Raw genomic sequence first — 24,339 nt, 5'->3', positions numbered from 1 at the left:
CAATGGGTTTTTGCATGAAAGTGCACCTGCGATTTTGTCGCAATGACAAGAGGTGGCAAAATAAGACCTTTAACTAGGAAGGCAAAATAAGACCACATAAGAAAATGAGTAAGCAAGTAAGCTTGCGAGAATGATTATATGTAAGCAAACAAGCTTGCGAATATATACATGGAAATGAAATTGAGGCAGTGAAAATTCCGCAGACTTGATATTATGATCATACTGTTATGAGATACTAATAGTGCAGGAAAAAGGAAAGATGAAACACAAGTAAGAACTTGTGAGGAACAATAACTACACGAAGAGGAATGCATACACTAAAGAAAAATCTATAGAAATGGAGAATGGAGGCAATTTAAACCTACATTTAGCGTGCAAAATGAGCTAAGTAACGCAAACATTAGCTATATATTGCAATAGATAAGCATTCTCATCATACAAACATCATACTCGCATCATAAAAGCATTGCAAAAGCATTTCATAGCATAAACATCGCATACACATTTCATAACATAATCATCACATAAGCATTATATTCGCACAAGTACTTTACAAAACTGTACGGAATAATATTGCAGAACTTCGCAATAATATCGCAGAATTATTCAGAATTTCCCAGAATTTTTCAGAATTTCGCAGGATTATTCAGAATTTCGCAGGATTATTCAGAATTTCGCAGAATGTGTCAGAATTTCGCAGGATTATTCAGAATTTCGCAGAATGTGTCATAATTTCATAGGATTATTCAGAGTTTTATAGGGTTTCGCAGAATGTGTCGGAATTTCGCAGAATGTGTCAGAATTTTGCAGAATGTGATTATTTCGCAGAATGTGATTATTCCGAACGATATGATCATTTCGCTCAATTATTTCGCACAATTATGAGCAACTTGAAGAGATTATACTATCGCATGAGCACAAAACATGAGACAGAGGCAAGATGAATGAAGAAACAATTCGCACATTCAACAGTTTCTCAAAGATTCTACCCTCATAGATAAAGAACGGAGGCAACTATGGATTACCAAGAAAACATTTTATGTTCTTTATCTTCTCGGCAAGAATCACCAAAAATGGAGTAATAATTTCGCATGAATAGAGGCAATACTTATTATTCTCATTCAAGGACGGAGACTTCTTACATTTCGAGAATTGAATATTTCTTATACTTCATCAAGGATACTTGATGCTTCTTATACTTCTTCTAGGATACTTCATACTTCGCATACTTCAAAAGATGATACTTCTTATTTACTTCGCAACATTCCGGAACTTCACAAAAGAATAGAGGAAAGTACGTACTTTTCAAATCCAGTATTCTTTCGCTCGTTCCTTCATCAACAAAGATCAAAGACTACTCCAACAACACGTATCTCGCTCCAACAACTACAACAACGGATTTTTTCCTGAAGATCGATCTTCAAGCAATATTCAAGAAAAAAGAGGCAAGATGTAGGATCCAAATATCGCACAAGTATTTGTAAGTGTGCGAGATTCATAAAAGGCTGTGCGATAATGTCGCACGAAGAATAGGAAATAAAAGGAAATAGGAAATAAAAGCAAATATGAGCTGTCATCCACCAGGTATCATCCTATATAAAGAGAAAGGCAAGAGAAAGAAAGGGGGGAGACACACTTTGTAGAGAGACACGTTTTGTAGAGAGAGAAAGGGAGGTCAACCTTATCTTTTGTATTCATCTTCTTCCCCAAAAACTAGATCTAGAGAGCTCCAAATACTCATTAATGGAGTCTCAATTGTAATCCATATGTAATTACAAGCAATCATAGTGAAGATCCCTAACCCCGTGGATGTAGATCACATTGATCGAACCACGTAAATCTTAGTCTTATTTTCTATTTTCATTATCTTTATCTTTATTTTCATATCAAATAAGTTTAGATCTAGAAATGATAGTCATGATGATGAGTGCCAAATATTGTATATATTTGCACCTTTTTATTGGCATTTAACTCATCATTTATGCACTAACGCTCCATTTTATCCCATATTCTGTGTTTTCGTTGTTTTCAAGAATAAATATTTTTCTTAATTAATTTTGCATTTTTAGGTACTAAATAAAGCCTGGTTAACTCACGGAGCAAAAAGAGCAAAGAAACGGCAAAGACTCCCGCAGAAAGGCAGCGAAGAATGATGTTTGCAAGAGCCGGATCAATTAGAAGTGGGCTTGAAGAGGAAGAATTGGTCTTAAACAAGATATGGGCTTGGCATACCCAAGGCCCAAAACCCTTACCCAAATCCATTTCCATTATCCATACCCATTTCCATGAGAGCCGTCAGATTGGATCCATCTCATCATCCAACGACCGCCTCATCATTGTGCATCAAAATCCGAAGATCCTGTCAAACACCATAGTACCTAACTCCATCTGAAGCCGTCAGTTTTGTTGTATCTCATATTCCAACGGTCGCTACATACCTCTCCATCGTAGCCGTTCGATTCAATCTATATAGGATCATCCAACGCTCTTTACTCGTTGTGCATCAAAGTTCGCTATCCCCGCTTCACACCCTAGCATCGGAACCTATACCCTTCACCCAAACACTCCCTTCCCGTCTTCCCATCGATCTTCTCTTCCCCAAATTTCTTTCTTCTTCCCCCGACAACAGTCTGCAACTCCATCCCTTCACCCGCTGCGCCACCATCTCCATACCCCCTCCATCACCAAAACCCCATAAACCCATTCCCTAGTTGCCTCTCTTTTTCGTTCTTAGCACCCACACACACTAGGTGCTACAATCAAGAGAGAGATGAAACTAGGGTTTCATCACAGTTGAAGAGGAGTTGATCGAGCAGACAATAACAGAAGAGGAAGAGAAGTACAAGTATGGGTCGAGCAGATTTCAGGAAAGTATTGATTTTTTTAGTGGTTATTTTCGAAACCCTAATTTTTCTGATTTGGAGATTTTCATTTAGGGTTTGTAAAATTTGGGGATTTCTTGTACTATAAATAGACATTAGGTTTGTGTGTGTGACGGTATGCCTGGGTTAGCCAGAGCTCAACCCTAGATGCCCGGATTAGCCGGTGCACCAAGCTGTAGTATTTAGGTTTATTTTTCAGTTCTTATAATGTTCTAATTTTCTAACTAGGGCTTAGATGAAGCTCTTGTTCTTGTTGTGCTTAACTACTTAAGGATAGATTTAATATTTGTGCTACAACATATTACTTTCACCTTGTTTGTCATGCAACCTAGGTAGTTGGAACAATTCTATGTTGTTGTGCTGCAACGCATGCTTAAATGAATTGATTTATCTTTTGAATAGTTGTGCTTTAATCAGACAATTATTACTTAGGATAAATACTTTAGTTGTGATTAGTCATCCATCTTCAGATCACCTTGAATAAGCGGAAGACACGAATCCTCACCGCTATTCATTAAAAGGATAAGAGTAATATCCATAACTGAATTATCTAGTGCAGGTTAAGCAGTGGATTCGACTGCCCTAGTGCTTTCTAATTGCATTCTAATATTGTTTGTGTAGTATAATCATTCATACTTGTCGTATCGACACATCAAAACAACCCCCATTTTGGTTACTCTTTCTTGTTTAGAATCAGTTTAAGTGAGACCATAGTTTCAGCTTTACACCCACCTTGTCCATGCAGATCGACTTGTGTTTTCCCTGCGTTACATTGTGACACTGTGCACTTGCAGTTTGACATAGTCGTAGGTACTCTTTCAAGTCCTGCCAAGTTTTTGGCGCCGCTGCCGGGGACTTGGCTGCTGTGTAGTTGAAAAAAACATTCTTGCACTTGCTTTTCAGTTTTTAACCTGTTGTGTAACTTAGCTTTTCTGTAGTTTAGTTGTAACTTAGTGTAGCTTAGTTTGCTGTCACTTGCATCATCTTTTCTTGCATAACCTGTTCTGTAGTTCTGATAAGCATCTTAGTGTAATCATCTCTGTTGTAGCATCTTGCCTCAATTAGCTGTAGCTTGTCTGTTAGCTGTATAATTTGCATTTGTAGCTGTAGCTGTAAGCATTTGTAAGCATTTGCATCTGTAAGCATTTGCATATGTAAGCATCTTATTTTCTTTCCTCTTAGTGTAGATGCATATCACCGCTGTTTTGATCCCTCATTGCTTCTTTATAATTCCATTGTTTCAGTACAAAGAGACTGATCCTCTCTTCTGAGCTAGCAGGTACCTGCTGTGGAGCAACAGCTTGTGGTGCTGCTGATTGATCAAGTCAAGGCTAAGAAAGGGAGGACAGCAGTTGTGGGCTAGGCCAGAGGAGCAAAGCAAGAACAGCAGCTTGTGCTGCTGCTGAGAATCCAGCTTTTGGTGCTGCTGAACTGAACTGTGGGTTGTTGAGAAACAAGCCTGCACACTGATGTGGTGGGCTAAGCCAAAGGAGAAAAGCCAGCAATTGTGGGCTGAGGAAGTAATCATCCTAAGCTTACCCAGTTCACTGGGCCTGTGGTATTGTTTTCCTCCCAAACTAGAATTCTGGGCTCTGTAGCAAAACTTGTTTTGAGAGTGTTATACCCAAGTGCACTTTGTTTCTGAACTCTGGGCTTGAACCCAACTCAGAATTTGTAAAACGTTTTTAAGCCCAAGTGGGCCTCATATTTTGGCTAACTGAGAGCCCAAAAATCAAATACCCAGCTGGGCCTCGTGCATTTCTGGGCTTGGTTCACTGAACTCGTTAGTTGGGCCGTGTACCCAAATCTCTAGGCCGTTCGCTGGGCTTGTCCCACAGAAAATTTGAACCAGTTAGCTGGGACTCATCCCATTAAAACCAAAAGGAGTTTTCAAAACCCAACTAAAAACCAAATTGCATTCTCCCACCAATGTGGGCTTGCTCCTAACAACAAAACCAAATTTTTCTCCCAACTCAAAACCAAATTCTTGCTCCACCAATGTGGGCTTGCTCCCAATCCTAAAACCAAAAATTTTGCTCCTAATTTAAAAAAAAAAAACAAATACCCACCAATGTGGGTTTGCTTCCAATTTTAAAAACCAAAGTTTTCTTTCTATCTCCCAATTAAAACTTCAAAAAATTTCTCCCTCTTTAAAAACCAAAATTTTATCCCAAGCAAAACCAAATTTTCTTTTCAAAACCCAACAAAACCAAAATTTCCCAATTTTAACCAAAATTCCCATTTGGGCTTTACCTTTAAAGCCTAAAAACCAAATTTTTGAAACCCATAACTGAAAAGTGTGGGCCTTATTTCTCTTTTTGAATTGTGTGATTGTTTGATAAACATAACATGTCTGGATTTTGGTCTACCACTGGGAATAAATCTATTAGAAAAGATTACGGGCAAGATTCACCTTATGAGCCTCCCACAGACCATGATGTCAATAGTTATAGGGATTATTATTATGGACTTTCTGTAGGTCATGAACCTCAATATGCAAACCCTAATGACTATTCACACATGTATCATCCACCATTGAGTGAAAATGAACATCTAGACAATATCCAACTCACACATTCGTCACTTGTGAATCAGTTAGAGGCTCGGATCACTGCTTTAGAAATGCAAACACATGAGAAATATGTAGCATCTAGTTTACATAGACGACCTGAAATCTGTGCATGTACCTTATGTGGTGGTTTAGACCAATCGGACAAATATTGCTATATTTTGCATGATTATAGGCAACTTAGAGAATCCCATGAAAATCCAAATTATGAAATGCCCACAAATTGTGAGGCTGGTAGTCATTGGGACCATAATCAATCCTTTGAGGGTTGCGATCAATCTTTTATAAACCCTAATGACCATGCACACATGTACCATTCACCACAATTTGAACATGAAGAATTTTGTACTCCCATGAATTTAGACTCCACCACAGAAGCTTTCATACTCACTGAGCAAAACTTTGCTAGATCTACATCACGAATTCAGGCATATTTAGATCAGATTTTGCTTCACCTACAAAAGGAGGAAATTCATGAGGAAATGTATGTTGTCCCTAATGAAGTGTATAGTCCCATTAATGTAAATGATGTTGAATATGAACCTAATTTAGAGGAACATGAATCGACTAATGACGCCACCACTGTTAATGAGGACCAATATGCATGTTACCATGATGATGATTATGAAGATTATGATGATAATGATGTTATGTTAGAAGAACATGAAAATATTGTGGAACCTTTTGGTTCAATAACATATGGCTTCTCTCCCTCGACCTTCATGAATGTTGTTTCTTCTAATACTCATAGCAAGTCATATGATTTTGATATTGATATGGTACTCGTACAATTGTTCTTCGAAGATGAGCATGACATAGGAATAGTTGAATCTTCTGTAGACACTAATGTTAATATGCATGAAAACAAATTTGATGTGTCTGATTCCTTGCCTAAGTCACAAAATGTTATTTCTTCCGATGTTGATTTGAGTACTACGGACAATCATGATACCGATTTAGGTCTTGATGTTTTGTTCGATGAATGTGAGCATGATTTACCAATTTCTTATTTAGGGGAAATATGTGTTGGTACTATTGATCTTATCCATGAAAATAACTTAGGAGTACCAACTTTCTTACTTAAATCGCATATTGAGATTATTCCACCCAACCTAGATTTGGTTTGTAACAAAACTTTTAAACCAACTTTTCTGAAAATTCCCAACCTAGGATTGGAACTGTGTGCCTCCCAAGTCCTTTTGGACTATTTTGTATCAAAATACAACATTTTTAAAGAGCCGCAGTTGGAATTAATTTCTCTGACCATCCCAAACAAAGTCCATTTTGAGTTAGACCTTGTGAATCCCGCACCCCTAAAATGGAAAGATTTTGTGCTTAAAAGTAAACCTGTTGAAAAATATAGGTTTATGGGTGATTCATTCGGTTTTTCACTCTCACTCCCATTTAAATCCAATTTTAGTATTTTGAAACTGTCTATGTTTCAACACTTTGTCTTTTGGGTTGATCCTCAACTCTTTAGACTGTATGTATATAGTGAATTGTTTGTATATAATCTGGTAGGTAATGTTTAGTGGAATCATATGTTTCTTGTATATATTGTGCTAACCCAATGTGAATTCAGTTGAGTTACTGTTGGGTTTTGCCTTGAATAATGGAGTTCAAAACTTGCTTTCGCCAATATCCGGTAATCTCTTTACTTTTTCTACACTTAGCATCGTTCTCATGGTATGTGTTATAATCATGTTTATCTTTTGAAATATTGAGGACAATGTTTAGTTTAGGTTTGGGGGTGAAAAGTAGATACTTTGATAACATGCTATAATTGAAAACAGAAATCTTTCTTTTTGAAAAAAAAAATCAAAAAAAATCAAAAAATCAAAAAAAAAAATTAAAAAATTGAAAAAAACATAAAAATGGAGCTCATTTACCTTGAAATGTTGACTCTTGTGCATGTATGTAAACATAAGGTTCTTAGTCTAGATATTTAGGCACCCTGATTCTAGCACAATTCACATAGTGATAAGAAACTTGCACGCGCACGATCTACCAATACATGTATAGCCTCATCCTTGAGGTGTTCTATCGGAAGTCACGATTACCAATCACTTTAGAATACTGAACGAAACTTGACTATCTTGTTCTTTGATTGGTTGGGATAGAAGGTGGAGGTTACATTAAGAAAGACAACCATCAAATTTAACTGGGTGCATCAAAAAGGGCTACCTCTTGCAAAGTGTCATGTAATTTTTTGTTTCTTTTTGCTTATGTATCAAAAGAGTTACCATGTTGTAAATATTTTTTTTCAAAAAAAAAAAAATAACAAAAAAAAAACGATGTATATATTCAGAAAAAAAGTCAAAAATCAAAAAAATAAAAAATAAAAAAAATCAAGTATTTATCAATTCCATCCTCTCTTGTTCCAAAAATAAAAGAGAGTAGTCAATGTAAATAAGAGTCATGTAATTTGTGTTTTTATTGTTATAAGCAAGGAAGGGTATATGCCATTGATGTACAACGCGAGTAATTGTGAAATACCTCCAACTCATTCACAATTCTCGTAAAGTCCGGACAGCTAGCTAGATTTCGACCTCGGTTCTTAGCCTGAGAAACTATCTCTTGGTGATTAGTAGTCATAACATCCGATCTTTCTTTACACATGTGTAGATACACTTTACACTCTTATCACATGTCTTTATTTGTTATCAGTGCTAGGATTGTGCCTTTGATAGCTAGATTGACATCTCCATTTTGCTGTGAGCTTCTACCGTCTTGCACATGTCACATTTCATGGAATCTGAGCTTATATTTTGTCCTAGAACTTTGTAGGTACGTTCTAAGCAAACCTTCACGAGACTTCAACTCGTCCACTAGGGACACTTAGTGGTTTAAAAGGCTTATTGCATTCGCTAAATGCAATCGAGAGACCAACGACAGTGGTATATGTAGGATTTCCTTAGTTTTGTTTTACTTGAGGACAAGTAAAATTCAGGTTTGGGGGTATTTGATGAGTGCCAAATATTGTACATATTTGCACCTTTTTATTGGCATTTAACTCATCATTTGTGCACTAACGCTCCATTTTATCCCATATTCTGTGTTTTCGTTGTTTTTAAGAATAAATATTTTTCTTAATTAATTTTGCATTTTTAGGTACTAAATAAAGCCTGGTTAACTCACGGAGCGAAAAGAGCAAAGAAACGGCAAAGACTCCCGCAGAAAGGCAGCGAAGAATGATGTTTGCAAGAGCCAGATCAATTAGAAGTGGGCTTGAAGAGGAAGAATTGTTCTTAAAGAAGATATGGGCTTGGCATACTCAAGGCCCAAAACCCTTACCCAAATCCATTTCCATTATCCATACCCATTTCCATGAGAGCCGTCAGATTGGATCCATCTCATCATCCAACGACAGCCTCATCATTGTGCATCAAAATCCGAAGCTCCTGTCAAACACCATAGTACCTAACTCCATCTGAAGCCGTCAGTTTTGTTGTATCTCATATTCCAACGGTCGCTACATACCTCTCCATCGTAGCCGTTCGATTCAATCTATATGGGATCATCCAACGCTCTTTACTCGTTGTGCATCAAAGTTCGCTATCCCCGCTTCACACCCTAGCATCGGAACCTATACCCTTCACCCAAACACTCCCTTCCCGTCTTCCCATCGATCTTCTCTTCCCCAAATTTCTTTCTTCTTCCCCCGACAACAGTATGCAACTCCATCCCTTCACCCGCTGCGCCACCATCTCCATACCCCCTCCATCACCAAAACCCCATAAACCCATTCCCTAGTTGCCTCTCTTTCTCGTTCTTAGCACCCACACACACTAGGTGCTTCAATCAAGAGAGATGAAACTAGGGTTTCATCACAGTTGAAGAGGAGTTGATCGAGCAGACAATAACAGAAGAGGAAGAGAAGTACAAGTATGGGTCGAGCAGATTTCAGGAAAGTATTGATTTTTTAGTGGTTATTTTCGAAACCCTAATTTTTCTGATTTGGGGATTTTCATTTAGGGTTTGTAAAATTTGGGGATTTCTTGTACTATAAATAGATATTAGGTTTGTGTGTGTGACGGTATGCCTGGGTTAGCCAGAGCTCAACCCTAGATGCCCGGATTAGCCGGTGCACCAAGCTGTAGTATTTAGGTTTATTTTTCAGTTCTTATAATGTTCTAATTTTCTAACTAGGGCTTAGATGAAGCTCTTAATCTAATATCAGATAATTTTGGTTATGAATTTGTTCTTGTTGTGCTTAACTACTTAAGGATAGATTTAATATTTGTGCTACGACATATTACTTTCACCTTGTTTGTCATGCAACCTAGGTAGGTGGAACAATTCTATGTTGTTGTGCTGCAACTCATTCTTAAATGAATTGATTTATCTTTTGAATAGTTGTGCTTTAATCAGACAATTATTACTTAGGATAAATACTTTAGTTGTGATTAGTCATCCATCTTCAGATCACCTTGAATAAGCGGAAGACACGAATCCTCACCGCTATTCATTAAAAGGACAAGAGTAATATCCATAACTGAATTATCTAGTGCAGGTTAAGCAGTGGATTCGACTGCCCTAGTGCTTTCTAATTGCATTCTAATATTGTTTGTGTAGTATAATATTTCATACTTGTCGTATCGACACATCAAAACAACCCCCATTTTGGTTACTCTTTCTTGTTTAGAATCAGTTTAAGTGAGACCATAGTTTCAGCTTTTACACCCACCTTGTCCCTGTGGATCCACCTGTGCTTGCCCTGTGTTACATTGTGACACTGTGCACTTGCAGTTTGACATAGTCGTAGGTACTTTTTCAAGTCCTACCACATGATAATACAAGGGGTGTGTTGTAGGATTTCCTGCAACTACAGTGAGTTTATGAGTTTTTGGATGATGATGAATATATAATGAAACTGAAGTTCATAGTTTAGAGTTTGTTGAGTTTGCAAGTAAGTTAGCAGAACTGGTGGTTTGTGAATATTAAGATTGAAAATGGGTTATTGGGAATCGATGGATTTTGCTGGAGTTGTAGTTGTTGAAGATGGTGTTAGTACTGAGTCTTGAATAAATTGATGATGTTGTGTTAAGTTGCAGCTAGAAGTTATGGAGATATGGCTCAAGTTTATTTGGAATGAAATGAGAATTGTGGTAATTGTAGGTGCAAGTGGAATGAAGTAGTTTTGATGATAATAAGTGTTGAATGGTAGGTGTTATGAATTGATCTCAGTGAATGAGATGTTGCAGAGAGTCTGTGTGTTATCTGAGTTGAGAATTAGTTGAGATGTTGAGTTATGGAAATCACAGGGCTGAGTATAAAATGGTTAAGTTGTATGTGAGTTGCAGTTAACGAATTTGGTGGTGATGTTGTTGAACTAATATGGAGATTGTTGAAGTTGCAAGGGATATATGTATGAACTGTGTCGGTGAAATGGTAGTTGATAGTAATGTTGCTACAACTATGAGGATTGGGATTATGAAGATTTGGTAATTGAGTTTAGTAATAATGATTGTTGCAGTGAGTTACAGGGAGGAGGTCTTAGTGGTTTGGATTAGTGAGTTTGTTTAACAAATGGTTGGGGGCTGAGCTAAGATGTTTCTGTAGTTGGTTGTAGTACTTGTGCGGCTGTAGTGATCTGAAGTTGCAGGCATGGAAGGTGTAACTGAGATGGTAGTTGTAGGATTATAGTTTAGTGAATGCTGTGAAAAGCTTAAAGCTGCAATTGTAGTTGTCTTTATTAACAACGATCGATTCAAAGGATGAACCAGCGGATCGTGGATCTCGAGGTAGGCATGGCTTGTCATCAAAAGAGGTGGGAATTTACATTAACTCTTTTGTAACCATTGTTGTTTCTTTTACAAAAGTCTTTGTTTAACAAACTCATGCATTGTCTGGTTGTGCTTTCCATGCGTTGTTTAACTTTGAATTTCGATAGCTCTGTTATTTCTTTTAATCGTTCCATTACTTGGAAAGGAATTGTAATGCTTTGTTTGTCTTTATGAATTATTTTGTGGGAAATAAGAATTTCCATCTGTGGTATATTGGATGTATTCCTTCACCCTTCTTTATATTTACGAGAATCTTATTAGGCGTGGAACGTGCGTCACTATTACCCTATTAGGCGTGGAACGGGCGTCAATATTACCCTATTAGGCGTGGAACGGGCGTCAATATTAGTAAAGGAATTTGTCCGTATACATGATTGTTTATTTCAGTGCGTTGGTCGTCTTTTAGTGTTGGGAAACATGTAATGTTTTCCAAATCATTCCAGTGATTACTTGAAAGTTAAATGTTATTTATACTGGGCACTCCTTTTAGGGATGATGTGCTCACCCATTCCCACTTTCAGTTTCAGAGACAGATCAGAGTTGCGCAGCGAAAACTTCAAGGCTTGAGTTCGTTAGTTGGTTAACTTCTGTTATGTTTATTATGTTGTTTATTATATTTGTAAACTAAATGACTATTGTTTATGTATCATTTGAGAGGAGTTTTATATTGCAGAGTGGGGCTAGTTTTTGGGTTAATTTTTGTAGCAGAGTTCATAATTGAATATTAAGTAAATGATTTAGAACCTTGGTGCCTCTTTATTTAGTTAATCTCTTGGATAAGTCAGCTGCTAGATTTGGGGCGTTACAATGTTGGTATCAGAGCTCACTATTAGATCTCACATGGGAAAAGATAGAAATAGCCAGTGAAATAGATTTGTTTAGAACTGGGTTGGGATGTGAGATAAATCTTAATCACTAAAAACAATCAATAACTAAAAGATGAATTGATTTGTATAACATGTTGATTGTTTGTTCTTTATTTGTGCATATATGTTATTTTGTAATATATGAAGTAAAAATTGTAGGGTACACCAATAAATTTAGCTAATAAAGATTGGAGAGTAATTAGTCTAAAAAGTATGGACATGTACACAAATCCGACATTAGGAAAATAGCGAGATTAGTGTATTTAATAGATCCTGAATATCATATAGAAACTTTATCATAAGGTATCTTCTAATGTACTTAGAACCAGTAATTTATTTGAAATACAATATAGTCTTTTGAACCCAGAGCTATGAATGATAGATTTTAGTTGTAGAAAGATATATATGGTTGTATTTGATTTCTTATTTCTTTGAACTCATTTAAAATGAGTTGATTTTCGCGCGTTTGTAAGTATGGGCAGTACTTGCATTTAGTCGAGAAGTAGTATTTCTCTATAAGGTGGGGAGTTTTGAAGACTAGAAGGATGGTCCGATTTTCGAGGACGAAAATGAATAAGGTGGGGAGAATGTAAGGACCCCAAGCTCGTCAACGCTATTTAACTAGTCAAGAGATGATCAATACACGTATTAGCCGATAATAACTCGACTAGTTCAACACGAACATTAATTAATAGGAATTAATCTAACTGCGTATTAGTTACCAGACTAGTATCGCTAGATAGATCTCGAAAAGTTACGCGGAATGGACTACTCGAACGTGTCAATCGGATACCGGATGAAGAAGATATCATCGGATAAGTATGAAGGGTAAAATCGTCATTTCTCGGGTAAACGCTTTTATTGCAACACATACACGTCGTGGCTGCCCTTGTCGAAACAAGTGAGTGTCCTAGTAATACCGTTGGTCTTATCGCCTTCACTGGATCGAGAGGATACGACCATATTTCTTTTATTCTTTCTTCTTCATTCTTCTTTCTTCTTCTCTTTCTTTCTTCTTCTGTTCTTCTCTGCGAGTTTGAGAGAAATCGAGTGGAAGTTCTTTGATCGGAAGAAGGTGGGAATATTATGCAGTAGTTGGTGGTGTTGGTGATGGTGTTCGTTGTTGATTCAGACTCGAATGAGGAAATGGATTAGAACTAGGTTTCTGAGTTGAGGATAGTGATGAAGATTGTTGAGTATTGGTGGAATTAAACTGATGGGTTTTCTTTATTGATAGTGGAGAAAATTAATTAGCAAATGATTCTGAGTTTTAATTTAAGAATCAAGGTTCTGAAGATCTTTTATGAGTCTGTGATGGAATTAGGTTTGGAAGAAATTCGAGAGAAGATTAGAAGATGAAATTGATGTTCTAGGATGTTGATATGAGTTGGGTTTGAACTGAACTAGAATTTAAAGTTGAAGAACAATCTTAATTCGAAGAGTTAGGGTTAGAGATGAAGAGTGATTCGAATTTGATGAAGTTAGGGTTTTGAAGTTGATTGTGAAGCTAGAGCTTGGTTCTGTTAATAAGGAAATTATGGAGTTATCTCTGGTGATGAACTGGTTGATGTTTGAGCAAATCTAATTTGAGGTAATTGTCTTCTTAATAACTTACTTAAGCTATTGATTTCAGTTAGTGAGTTTATGAGTTTATGGATGATGATGAATATATAAAGAAATTGAAGTTTATAGTTTAGAGTTTGTTGAGTTTGCAAGTAAGTTAGCAGAACTGGTGGTTTGTGAATATTAAGATTGGAAATGGGTTATTGGGAATTGATGGATTTTTCTGGAGTTTTAGTTGTTGAAGATGGTGTTAGTACTGAGTCTTGAATAAATTGGTGATGTTGTGTTAAGTTGCAGCTAGAAGTTATGGAGATATGGCTCAAGTTTATTTGGAATGGAATGAGAATTGTGGTAATTGCAGGTGCAAGTGGAATGAAGTAGTTTTGATAATATTAAGTGTTGAATGGTAGGTGTTATGAATTGATCTCAGTGAATGAGATGTTGCAAAGAGTCTGTGTGTTATCTGAGTGGAGAATTAGATGAGATGTTGAGTTATGGAAGTCATAGGGCTGAGTATAAAATGGTTAAGTTGTATGTGAGTTGCAGTTAACGAATTTGGTGGTGATGTTGTTGAACTAATATGGAGATTGTTGAAGTTGCAAGGGATATATGTATTAACTGTGTAGGTGAAATGGTAGTTGATAGTAATGTTGCTACAGCTATGAGGATTGGGATTATGAAGATTTGGTAATTGAGTTTAGTAATAATGATTGTTGCAGTGAGTTACACAGAGGAGGTCTTAGTGGTTTGGATTAGTGAGTTTGTTTAACAAATGGTTGGGGGTTGAGTTAAGATGTTTCTGTAGTTGGTTGTAGTACTTGTACGGCTTTAGTGATCTGAAGTTGCAGGCATGGAAGGTGTAACTGAGATGGTAGTTGTAGGATTATAGTTTAGTGAATGTTGTGAAAAGCTTAAAGCTGCAATGGCAGTTGTCTTTATTAACAACGATCGATTCAAAGGATGAATCAGTGGATCGTGGATCTCGAGGTAGGTGTGGCTTGTCATCAAAAGAGGTGGGAATTTACATTAACTCTTTTGTAACCATTGTTATTTCTTTTACAAAAGTCTTTGTTTAACAAACTCATGCATTGCCTGGTTGTGCTTTCCATGCGTTGTCTAACTTTGAATTTCGATAGCTATGTTATTTCTTTTAATCGTTCCATTGCTTGGAAAGGAATTGTAATGATTTGTTTGTCTTTATGAATTGTTCTGTAGAAAATAAGAATTTCCATCTGTGGTATATATGATGTGTTCTTTCACCCTTCTTTATATTTACGAGAATCTTATTAGGCGTGGAACATGCGTCATTATTACCCTATTAGGCGTGGAACATGCGTCATTATTACCCTATTAGGCGTGGAACGGGCGTCACTATTACCCTATTAGGCGTGGAACGAGCGTCAATATTAGTGAAGGAATTTGTCCGTATACATGATTGTTTATTTCAGTGCGTTGGTCGTCTTTTAGTGTTGGGAAAACATGTAATGTTTTCCAAATCATTCCAGTGATTACTTGAAAGTTAAATGTTATTTCTACTGGGCACCCCTATTAGGGATCATGTGCTCACCCATTCCCACTTTCAGTTTCAGAGACAGATCAGAGTTGCGCAGCCAAAGCTTCAAGGTTTGAGTTCGTTAGTTGGTTAACTTCTGTTATGTTTATTATATTGTTTATTATATTTTTAAACTAAATGATTATTGTTTATGTATTATTTGAGAGGAGTTTTATATTGCAGAGTGGGGATAGTTTTTGGGTTAAGTTTTGTAGCAGAGTTCATAATTGAATATTAAGTAAATGATTTAGAACCTTAGTGCCTTTTTATTTAGTTAATCTCTTGGATTAGTTAGCTGCTAGCTTTGAGGGCGCTACAGGTACCTTAGTTTTGAACCTGTATGACACTCCACAAAAGCTAGCATGTAAAGGCATAAAAAGTAGCGTGTTGTGAAGTGTATTTGGTACATGTTTTGTCCAAGTTTGTAGAGTGGTTGCTATCATCTGAAGTCGCTCAATGCCATCGTGTTTTTGAATTTGTTGTTTATTCTGACCATGACTATTGTTGACTAGAGCACGAGTCAGAAATAAGCAGCAAATTCAAAAACACTATGACATTGAGCGACTTCAGATAATAGCAACCACTGTAGAGAACTTCAACTAATAAGAACCAAAGCTTGTGGCTTGCAGACAAATGAACCTTTATGATGACATATGTATTGCTGATTAAAACATCATCAGAAGTACCGTGGTCCTCTACCATCTCAGAACAGCCAGCGGTACCAAAAGGAGTTATACGTGGATTCACCGCTAAAACCAGTTTTCCAAGTGGTAAGGTGGAGTGAACTGACAGTCGCAGATTTTGAATATATTTTCTGTTTATAGGGTCTAGATTGAGAGAAGGATGAGAGAAAGAAACTGAAGAGACTAAGGTGTAGAGGTTAGGAATGTTGATTATAGTTAAAAGGATATGTTTTTGGGAACCGCTGTCATTAAGATGATAAGAAATCCATCTAATCAAGATTAATTTCAATATAAAAAACCAATTCATCTTCCTCTTAGACCATTTGCTTACTCTTTTCTGGCCGAAGATAGATTTTTCCTGTTCGGAGAGATACAAAGAGATAGTTAGAGAGAATTTCAGATATCCTTTCCTATTCATTTGTATCCAATCGAATTTAGGATTAAAAGAATCATGGCAGATGAGAGCAATAAGATGAAGACTGAGAAAGAAATAGATCCTAATTTTGCTTTAGAGCCCCAGATATGCTGGTATCCATACGAGCATTTGATTCAGAGATTGCCATATGAAGCTGCCTTCCTACAAGGATGTGAGTATCCGGATTATCAGTACAAATTTGATTGGCATTTGGAGAATTTGCAGCATAATTATGAATTGAAAGTTGAGGCAATCCAGCAAGAAAGGCCGTCAGGTACGCTCCATCCCCTTAAGATAATTAATCATGTTGAGGTTCTTGCACATGTAATCAATCGTCATGTTCCAGTGAAGTATGATACCAATAATCCTTTTGAGATACAAAGTAAATACTACGAGGTTGGCAGTAGTAGCGGGGATGGTTGTAGAGATGGGGATGAAGGTGATAAGGAAAAGACACAAATGGAGTCTGACAAGCCTGAAAATGATAAGGGAAAGACACCAATGGACTCTGTCACCGAGGAGAATGAGACCCAAAAAATCTCTATCAAACCTAAGCCTAGATCTGATGATGACAAATGGAAGTTGTATGTCTATCATCCTCGGTTTGGACCAACTAAAGTGCGTGAAGGTGTTGTCGTTGTTGTTGATTGGTTTGTTGTTGCTGGTATTGGCAAATTGGGTTCAGCAGAAGCAAGACATGACATTCGAGTTTTGGCTATGTAATCTTGGGATTATGTTCCACCTATGCATTTTCCCGTACTTGACGCTATTTTTTCCATAGTTGCTCAGCTTGGATATGAGATATTTTCCTGTGAGAATACTCCAGCCGATCCAGTGAACGAGCCCGAGCAGGCCGTCGATCCCGCCGATCCATTGAATATGCCAGCTCAGCCTGCTGAAGTTGCTGAGCCGGAGAACCATGTGCAGCTGAATCCAGTACAAAGGCGTGGTAATGCTGTCTGTAGACGACACCAGTGAATTCCATTTCGAATGACTAGGAGTCCGACTCATAGCGTGAGTCAGGGGACTTGTAGTCGTACTCGGCTCTGATCTTTGGGATTTGTTGGGTAAGTTACTGATTCTAGCCTCATGGTAGAATTTTTTTATTTTGATAACAATAATGGATAAAACAACGTGATGCCTTTCTATCTTAAGTTTGGGTTGGTGATACACCAGATAATTGTATTTTGGTTTTAACTGGATGTTGGTTGATTTGGATATGTTTAATGCTTTTGGTAGGTTTATATGGATTCGATTGTTGTTGTTTAATTTATGTAATTTTCTTATGTGATGGTTTTGGTTTGTGTGTTTAGCTGGTACCCGAAGCCATGAACTGATAGGGGTCTGTGATAGGTGTTAGGACAAAGGTGTTAAGTAGGATTCAGAGTTGGCTTTGGTAATGGGGGATGTGAATTGGCTGGTGAAAATCCTTTTTGAGTGAGATGGGTATGATCTTGAGGTAATGAATTAGTAAATAGGGGTATGTAGTCGAATAAAAGATATTAGCTGAGACAAGTTTTGAACAAACAATGGACTTAATCCACCTTAGATGTATCAGATTTTGGTTAGGGTAACTTGACTTGTAGAGCTTGAAATGAAATGGATTAAGATCATCACTATTGTTGCTAGTAGGAGTGACCGGAGTATCCTCCTTTCTTGTGAGATATTTGAGCTTGTTAGCAATGCAGTTGCTTTTTCGGTGGGTTATTTTAGTGATTTCTGGAGTTTTCGTGATTTCTGTGATTGTTTGAATGACACCAGTGATTTGTTGTGAGTAACTAGTGATTTGTTGTGAGTAACTAGTGATTGAGTACTAAGTAACTAGTGATTGAGTACTCAATTGAATGTATAACGATCTTAATTTTTGGATTCATGGAGAAAAAGAGAAATCGGACAAAAAGCCGATGAAAAAGAACAGTTAACGATCACAAAGAGTTGTAACAGTAGGAAAAGCTAGACGGACCAATGAGAAATGAGAAAAAGGAGAGAGAAGGAGTCCTCCGATGAACGACATCGACGGCACTGAATGAGGTAATACAAGAGGACATGGGTTACAGTATCGATTAATCTAGTCCGGTAAATGCTGGTTAACCCATTATGTATTTTACCCTAAAAGAATGTGTTTTAAATAAAATTAATGAAAGTGGGAACATCAATGATCAGATCACATGTTGGTTTTCACCATCAATACGTTGTTCGGAATATAAATTAAATTCAATATCCCAATCATGATTTGTGTTGGACTAATTACACACCTTAATGCAACAATGGTGTTAGTGTGTTATTATTATTATCCTATATGCTTTATGAAGTATATTTAAACAAGCTTTTAGACCTCACTTGTCTCTGTTGTCCCATATCACATTGTATCAAGGGGACAAGGATTTTTGACTTGTTGGTGTAAGCAATTAGCTCAGTCAGTCATCTAGTCCATATTCGTCATTGATGGGTATTATTTACACTCCTGCAAATTTAGCGACAGGTAAATGCCGTAAATGGTATCTACTGCTTCATAGAGGAGATGTAATTTTCTGCACCACTGTATGCATGACTTACTAGCTACACACTTTTCTCTGTTTGTTTATGAACCAGCCTTTGCATGCTTGCCGTGTTAGGGTGTGCGACGTAGCAATTACTTCCCTCAAGGCAATTCTTACATGGTACCACAATCTCAGAAGGTTGGTGTCAAGAAAACAAAACTTACGAAATAGGCGCAACAGAAAGTACAATGCATATGCCAGTTTTACCAAACCTCCCAACAGAACGCAAAAGTCCAGCTCTGTTGGTCTTGGATTCTTCATCTTGCAGGTGGAATTCATTGCAGTGCCGTGTCAAAAAAATCTAAGAAACTCGGTTATTAATTTCTTATCAGTACAAAATGTAAGGTTATTCTCGTCATTTAGAAAATTCTGATGATAAAAAGTGCAGGTCAACACAGGTCTTCTGAAGTCTCTGACAATCTACTAAAACACACAACTAAATATCTACATTGCCAGAATTACCCTCAAACATTTCACTTCATTTCGTCTCTTCTTCCTTGATTTTCTCTCTAAAAACTCTTTCCTTTCTCTCTCTTAAAAAAAAACTTGTTTCTCCCACTTCATCTCTAAAAAACAACTATTTTTGGATCTACAATGGAGGAAGGAAATGTGCAGTCTGAAGTGAGAGATTCTTATGGAAGAGTTATCGAAGAAGAAAACAGAGTTCATGAGGTTCGATTTGATACTTCTAATGGCGGAAATGAGAATGGTTTTACTTTTGGTTCTTCTGATAATAATAATAACAATGGATTAAGAAATTTAGGTGAAGAAGAGAAAAAAGATCTTTGTATAAAATCATCAGATTACAGGAGTATTAATTTTTCATCTGGATCGAGTAATAATACTTCTGCTGCTAGGTATAAATCAATGTCTCCGGCTATGTTACCGATCTCAAGGTCACCTTGTTTAACGATTCCACCTGGTTTAACTCCTACTAGTTTGCTTGATTCTCCTGTTTTCCTTTCCAATATGAAGGTAAGATAAAGATTTTGTTTCTGAAGCTTCCATTTCTTCTGTTCATTTTGTTCTGTTTAACTTTTTATTTTCACATTTGTGAAAAGAAATATCAGAGTGGGTGTTTGTTTAGTACTTTTAGTTAAAGAATTTGGAAAAATGGTATCAAATGTTCTTCCTTTCTGGTTATAACTTTAAAAATCGTACACCCAAACGCGAACAATATGAGAATATGGTGAATGATTGATTGTATTATACTATAAATTTGATTGCTTTTGGTGAGTGTGGATTTAAAGGTTAGTGGGTTTTCAACCGAAGCCGTGAACTAGATTCTGATGCTTTAGCTTTACTCTATTTTGTTTGTTTTTTGGATTCTTTTATATGGAATGGAATTATTTGGCATCTATTTAATCTCTGTGACTTGAATTGAGAATCTGTCTTTCTATTAAAATTCTATAGCTTTTGCTTTTATTCAATTATCTAGATGAAAAAAACAAAAGGAAAAGTTAGAGATTGTTTTATTTTCATTGAAGCACTGATAAGGTTTCTTTTTATGGACGGGGGAATTTGGGTTTCTGTTTCAATAGAGCTTTTGATAAATGAACAACATTCTCTTGAAACGGATGCTAAAAGGAAATTAATGAGTTGGTATCATTCTACGTCACATTAACTATGTCTTTTTCATAAGGAATAAATGTTAGTTTCTAGATTGTGTTCTGTAGTTTAGACTTTATATTTACTTACTGCTCTGATTGCTTATTTTGGAGTGAGAGTGATTCCTTTCTGAGCTAGTGAGCTTAGTTCTAGTCCTCTGGTTTAGTTGATCAGAAGGATCCTGTAAAGGTACGCGCGTTTGTAATATTATAATGGTAAGATGTTGATATTCTTGCTAGGATTAGCAGCACAAATGAACTTGATTTAGCCGACTATTGCTTTTTCACTGTTTACATGGCAGATCTTTTCCATTTGCAGGAACTGACCTTACCTATCCCTGTTTCCTTTTTCTCTAGATGTCTATTCTTGTCTAATATACTGGGCATCATCTGCTGAGCTAAATGTTCCTAATTCCGATCAATAATGTTGACACACTTTTTCGTTTTTTCGTATTGCAGGCAGAACCTTCTCCAACTACGGGTACTTTCTTCAAGCATCACATCATGCATGATAGTGCTTTTTCAGACACATTTCCTGTGCCGAGGAACACTTCAAATAATAGTACATTTGATGAAAGAAGCTTTGGCGATTTTGAGTTTAAACCTCATGTTAGATCAAGCTTGGGTTCTGCTGTATCATCATTTGGACCTATGGTAACTTCCTCATGTTAAATATTTTTAATTCTAACTATTAACATCTTATATATATCCTTGACTTGTCCTTTTAGTTGTTCTGAAATATGACTGTATAAACTTCATGAGACAAATGGTTTTTGTTGTTTTTAAAGCCATACCTTTATTCTTTTGAAAGAGATATTAGATTGCTGGCGTAACTGACATATTTATATCTGTGACATGTCCTTCATATATCTACCCTTTGTGAGCTCACCATTCTACTCACGCCATGTTTTGGGATTACTTGGAATGTTTTCATCCACTTTAATGTAGTAGTATCCTGCTGCAAACATTTTGTGAATCCAATGTAAAAATATTTCTCCTGAACTTAAATTACTATCAGGGGCAACCTCTCACAAATAGGTTTTGGTTGTCATCCACCATGCTTTACTTGCATATCAATATGTATAATAAATGCTCGGCAATGCCTTTATAATGGACAGAAAACATTTTAGTACTACGCATAGAGGTCGACTGTTTCTGACAAGTTTGCAAGGATAATGCCTAAATCGTGGTCATTGATCATTGGTCATTATGGTTTCATAACCTTTTTTTTTCTTGATTCAAGGCTTCTGCGGGTCTAAATCAAAAACAGTCCGAGTCATTTATGCAAATGCAAGGTCAATGCTTGTCTCCAACATTTGCATCCTCACCTAAAAGTGAAACGAGGGAACCTTCCTCTCATGGATTGACTCTGTCCGTTAATGCTCCAAACGTACCAGTTGAAACGATTACTTCAAAAGCTTGTGGACCAGTTGAAGTTGCTTCTGGTGAATCACTGCAGATACCAAATTCGGAAACTGCGATCCAACCAATGGAATGCGATGATAAAGGAGCTAGTACTGTTGTAACAGCTGAGAGGTCATCTGAAGATGGATATAATTGGCGGAAATATGGGCAAAAGCATGTCAAAGGATGCGAGTTTCCAAGGAGTTACTACAAATGCACACATCCTAACTGCCAGGTGAAAAAACAGTTGGAACGGTCTCACGATGGGCAGGTGACAGAAATCATTTACAAGGGAAAGCATGATCATCCCAAGCCTCAGCCTAGCCGTCGAATGGCAGTGGGTACAGTTATATCCATGCAAGAAGAAAGATCTGACAGATTTTCATCTTTAACTGCTAGAGAAGGTGTGCAATGAAACATCACTATTAGATGTAGTTGCATTTTAAGTACATAACTTCAGTTGCATTTTAAGTATATAACTTGCATTCTGAACTATCGCGTACTTATAGATAAAACACATGGTATGCCATCTCATCATGCTGAGCCAAATGGTATCCGCGATGTATCTCCTGTCATGGCAAGTGATGATAACGTGGAAAATGCACAGTGGAACAGGAACGGCGATGAACTTGATGATGATGATGATCCAGAGTCCAAGCGAAGGTATGTATCTCAGATTTGTGCATAATTGTTGAAACATAATAGAATCTAAGTTTTTACCGTGTTGATCTATTGGAAATTTGCAAGCAGGAAGAAAGATCTTGGTGGTGTAGATGTTACATTGATGGGGAAAGCAACCCGAGAACCACGCGTCGTAGTCCAAACTTTAAGTGAAGTTGATATACTGGATGACGGGTATCGCTGGCGCAAATATGGGCAGAAAGTGGTGAAAGGCAATCCTAATCCTAGGTATGGCTTTATGTTTTCAATAAGTTTTTCTGTGGATAGCATCTGGATTTGCACTGAAACAATCCCAAAGGTAGACAATAAGGAGAACCAAGAGAAAGTTGAGAGCAGTCTTGCCAACTTCAGACCAGGATAACTTTATTTTTTGGATGAACATCAACTTATTTGCGATCATCTTAAGGTGATGAATCAATCAGGTTGACAATTAGTGATGAGACAATGTGTACTCGAAATAGGAATGCACCTTTCACCAAGTTGTGTTTGAATCACTAAAATGTCCTCGTTATATCTGCTACATGTATTCCACTATCCCTTTATTTATTATTATAGGACTAAGACTGCTATCTCCTCCTACTTATCTGCCGACTATCTTCAGTTCATGTAGCATGTAGGGTTCTATGTTTCCGTCGAGGCTATTGATGAAATTTATTCTGATTGTGACATACAGGAGTTACTATAAATGCACAAATGCTGGCTGCCCAGTTAGGAAACACGTGGAGAGGGCATCACACGATCCGAAAGCAGTTATAACCACATACGAAGGAAAACACAACCATGATGTACCATCTGCAAGGAATAGTACACATGAACCAGCGGAGCCCACAAACTACAATGCAAGTTCAAATGGCATGTTAAGGGTTAGACAAGAAGAGAATGACAGTATCAGCCTTGATCTTGGGGTAGGTATGACGTCAAGTCCTGAGAATAGGTTAAATGAAAAGCAACACCAAACATTTCATGGAGGACCCATTGAAAACAGATCTTTCATGAATCATCCTGGTTGTAGCAATGTAATGCAAGCAACCCAAGTTTCAGCGCATTACGGCTCTTTAATTGACGGGACAGATAGGTATAATCCATCAAGGGAAGATCAGACAAAAAGCTTCACCTTTGAGACTCCACCACCATTGAACCATTCTACCAATCAGTACCAACAGAGCTTGGGAAGGTTAATAATGGGTCCGTAGAATCATTTTTTGTGCTTCTTGATCATTAATAAAATATTTTGGACGTTTGTCACAAAAAGGAACGATATTTATTTGAGGAATCATGGAATTCCTATTTCAGAGCTGTTGTACATTGAATTATTAACCTTGTAAGCTGAAATCTTATGTACAGATTATCTGAAAGTAATATATATGCAACTTTCTTTTATGATCAAAAGATATTTCTTTATCTGCAGTTCATTTCTTATCTTGCTTACCATACTAGACAGGTGAAGAGTACCTACCATTACGAGGTAGGTAGAACAAAAGAGTGATGAATGCGGACCCTCAAGACCCCAAAAAGGGTAAGGGTGGCTATACCTAGAACGCATTCTTGTGCTACCTGGGCATAAATAGTGCTCGACTACTACCACTTCAACTGTCAGTCATATCCTTCCAAAATTTGTTGGTAAAACAGCAATGCTATCTTAAATCAATCTCTATTTAGGTGTAGTGCACTGCTTTTTGCGCATCCTAATCAGCCAACTATGAGTTTTCTTAAAGGTATATAAGAGCATCCACAGTGGGCGAGTATAATCAAAAATTTGGGATGAGATCGTGACGCAGTGGGACGGAGTAA

At 37.0% G+C, this 24,339-nt stretch overlaps 1 protein-coding gene across 1 annotated transcript; it reads left to right on the top strand.

The window, feature by feature from the left end:
• Positions 1-19,348: 19,348 nt before the first annotated feature.
• On the top strand, positions 19,349-23,937 carry LOC113302664 (WRKY transcription factor SUSIBA2-like). The gene is made up of 6 exons (XM_026551617.1): positions 19,349-19,831; positions 20,923-21,117; positions 21,707-22,271; positions 22,377-22,530; positions 22,618-22,776; positions 23,222-23,937. The coding sequence occupies exons 1-6, from the start codon at positions 19,451-19,453 to the stop codon at positions 23,739-23,741; spliced, it is 1,974 nt and encodes a 657-aa protein (XP_026407402.1). The 5' UTR covers positions 19,349-19,450; the 3' UTR covers positions 23,742-23,937.
• Positions 23,938-24,339: the final 402 nt, after the last annotated feature.

This window comes from Papaver somniferum, chromosome 1 (assembly GCF_003573695.1).
Source record: "Papaver somniferum cultivar HN1 chromosome 1, ASM357369v1, whole genome shotgun sequence".
Classification (NCBI taxonomy): domain Eukaryota; kingdom Viridiplantae; phylum Streptophyta; class Magnoliopsida; order Ranunculales; family Papaveraceae; genus Papaver; species Papaver somniferum.
This window is presented reverse-complemented; position numbering and strand designations above follow the sequence as displayed.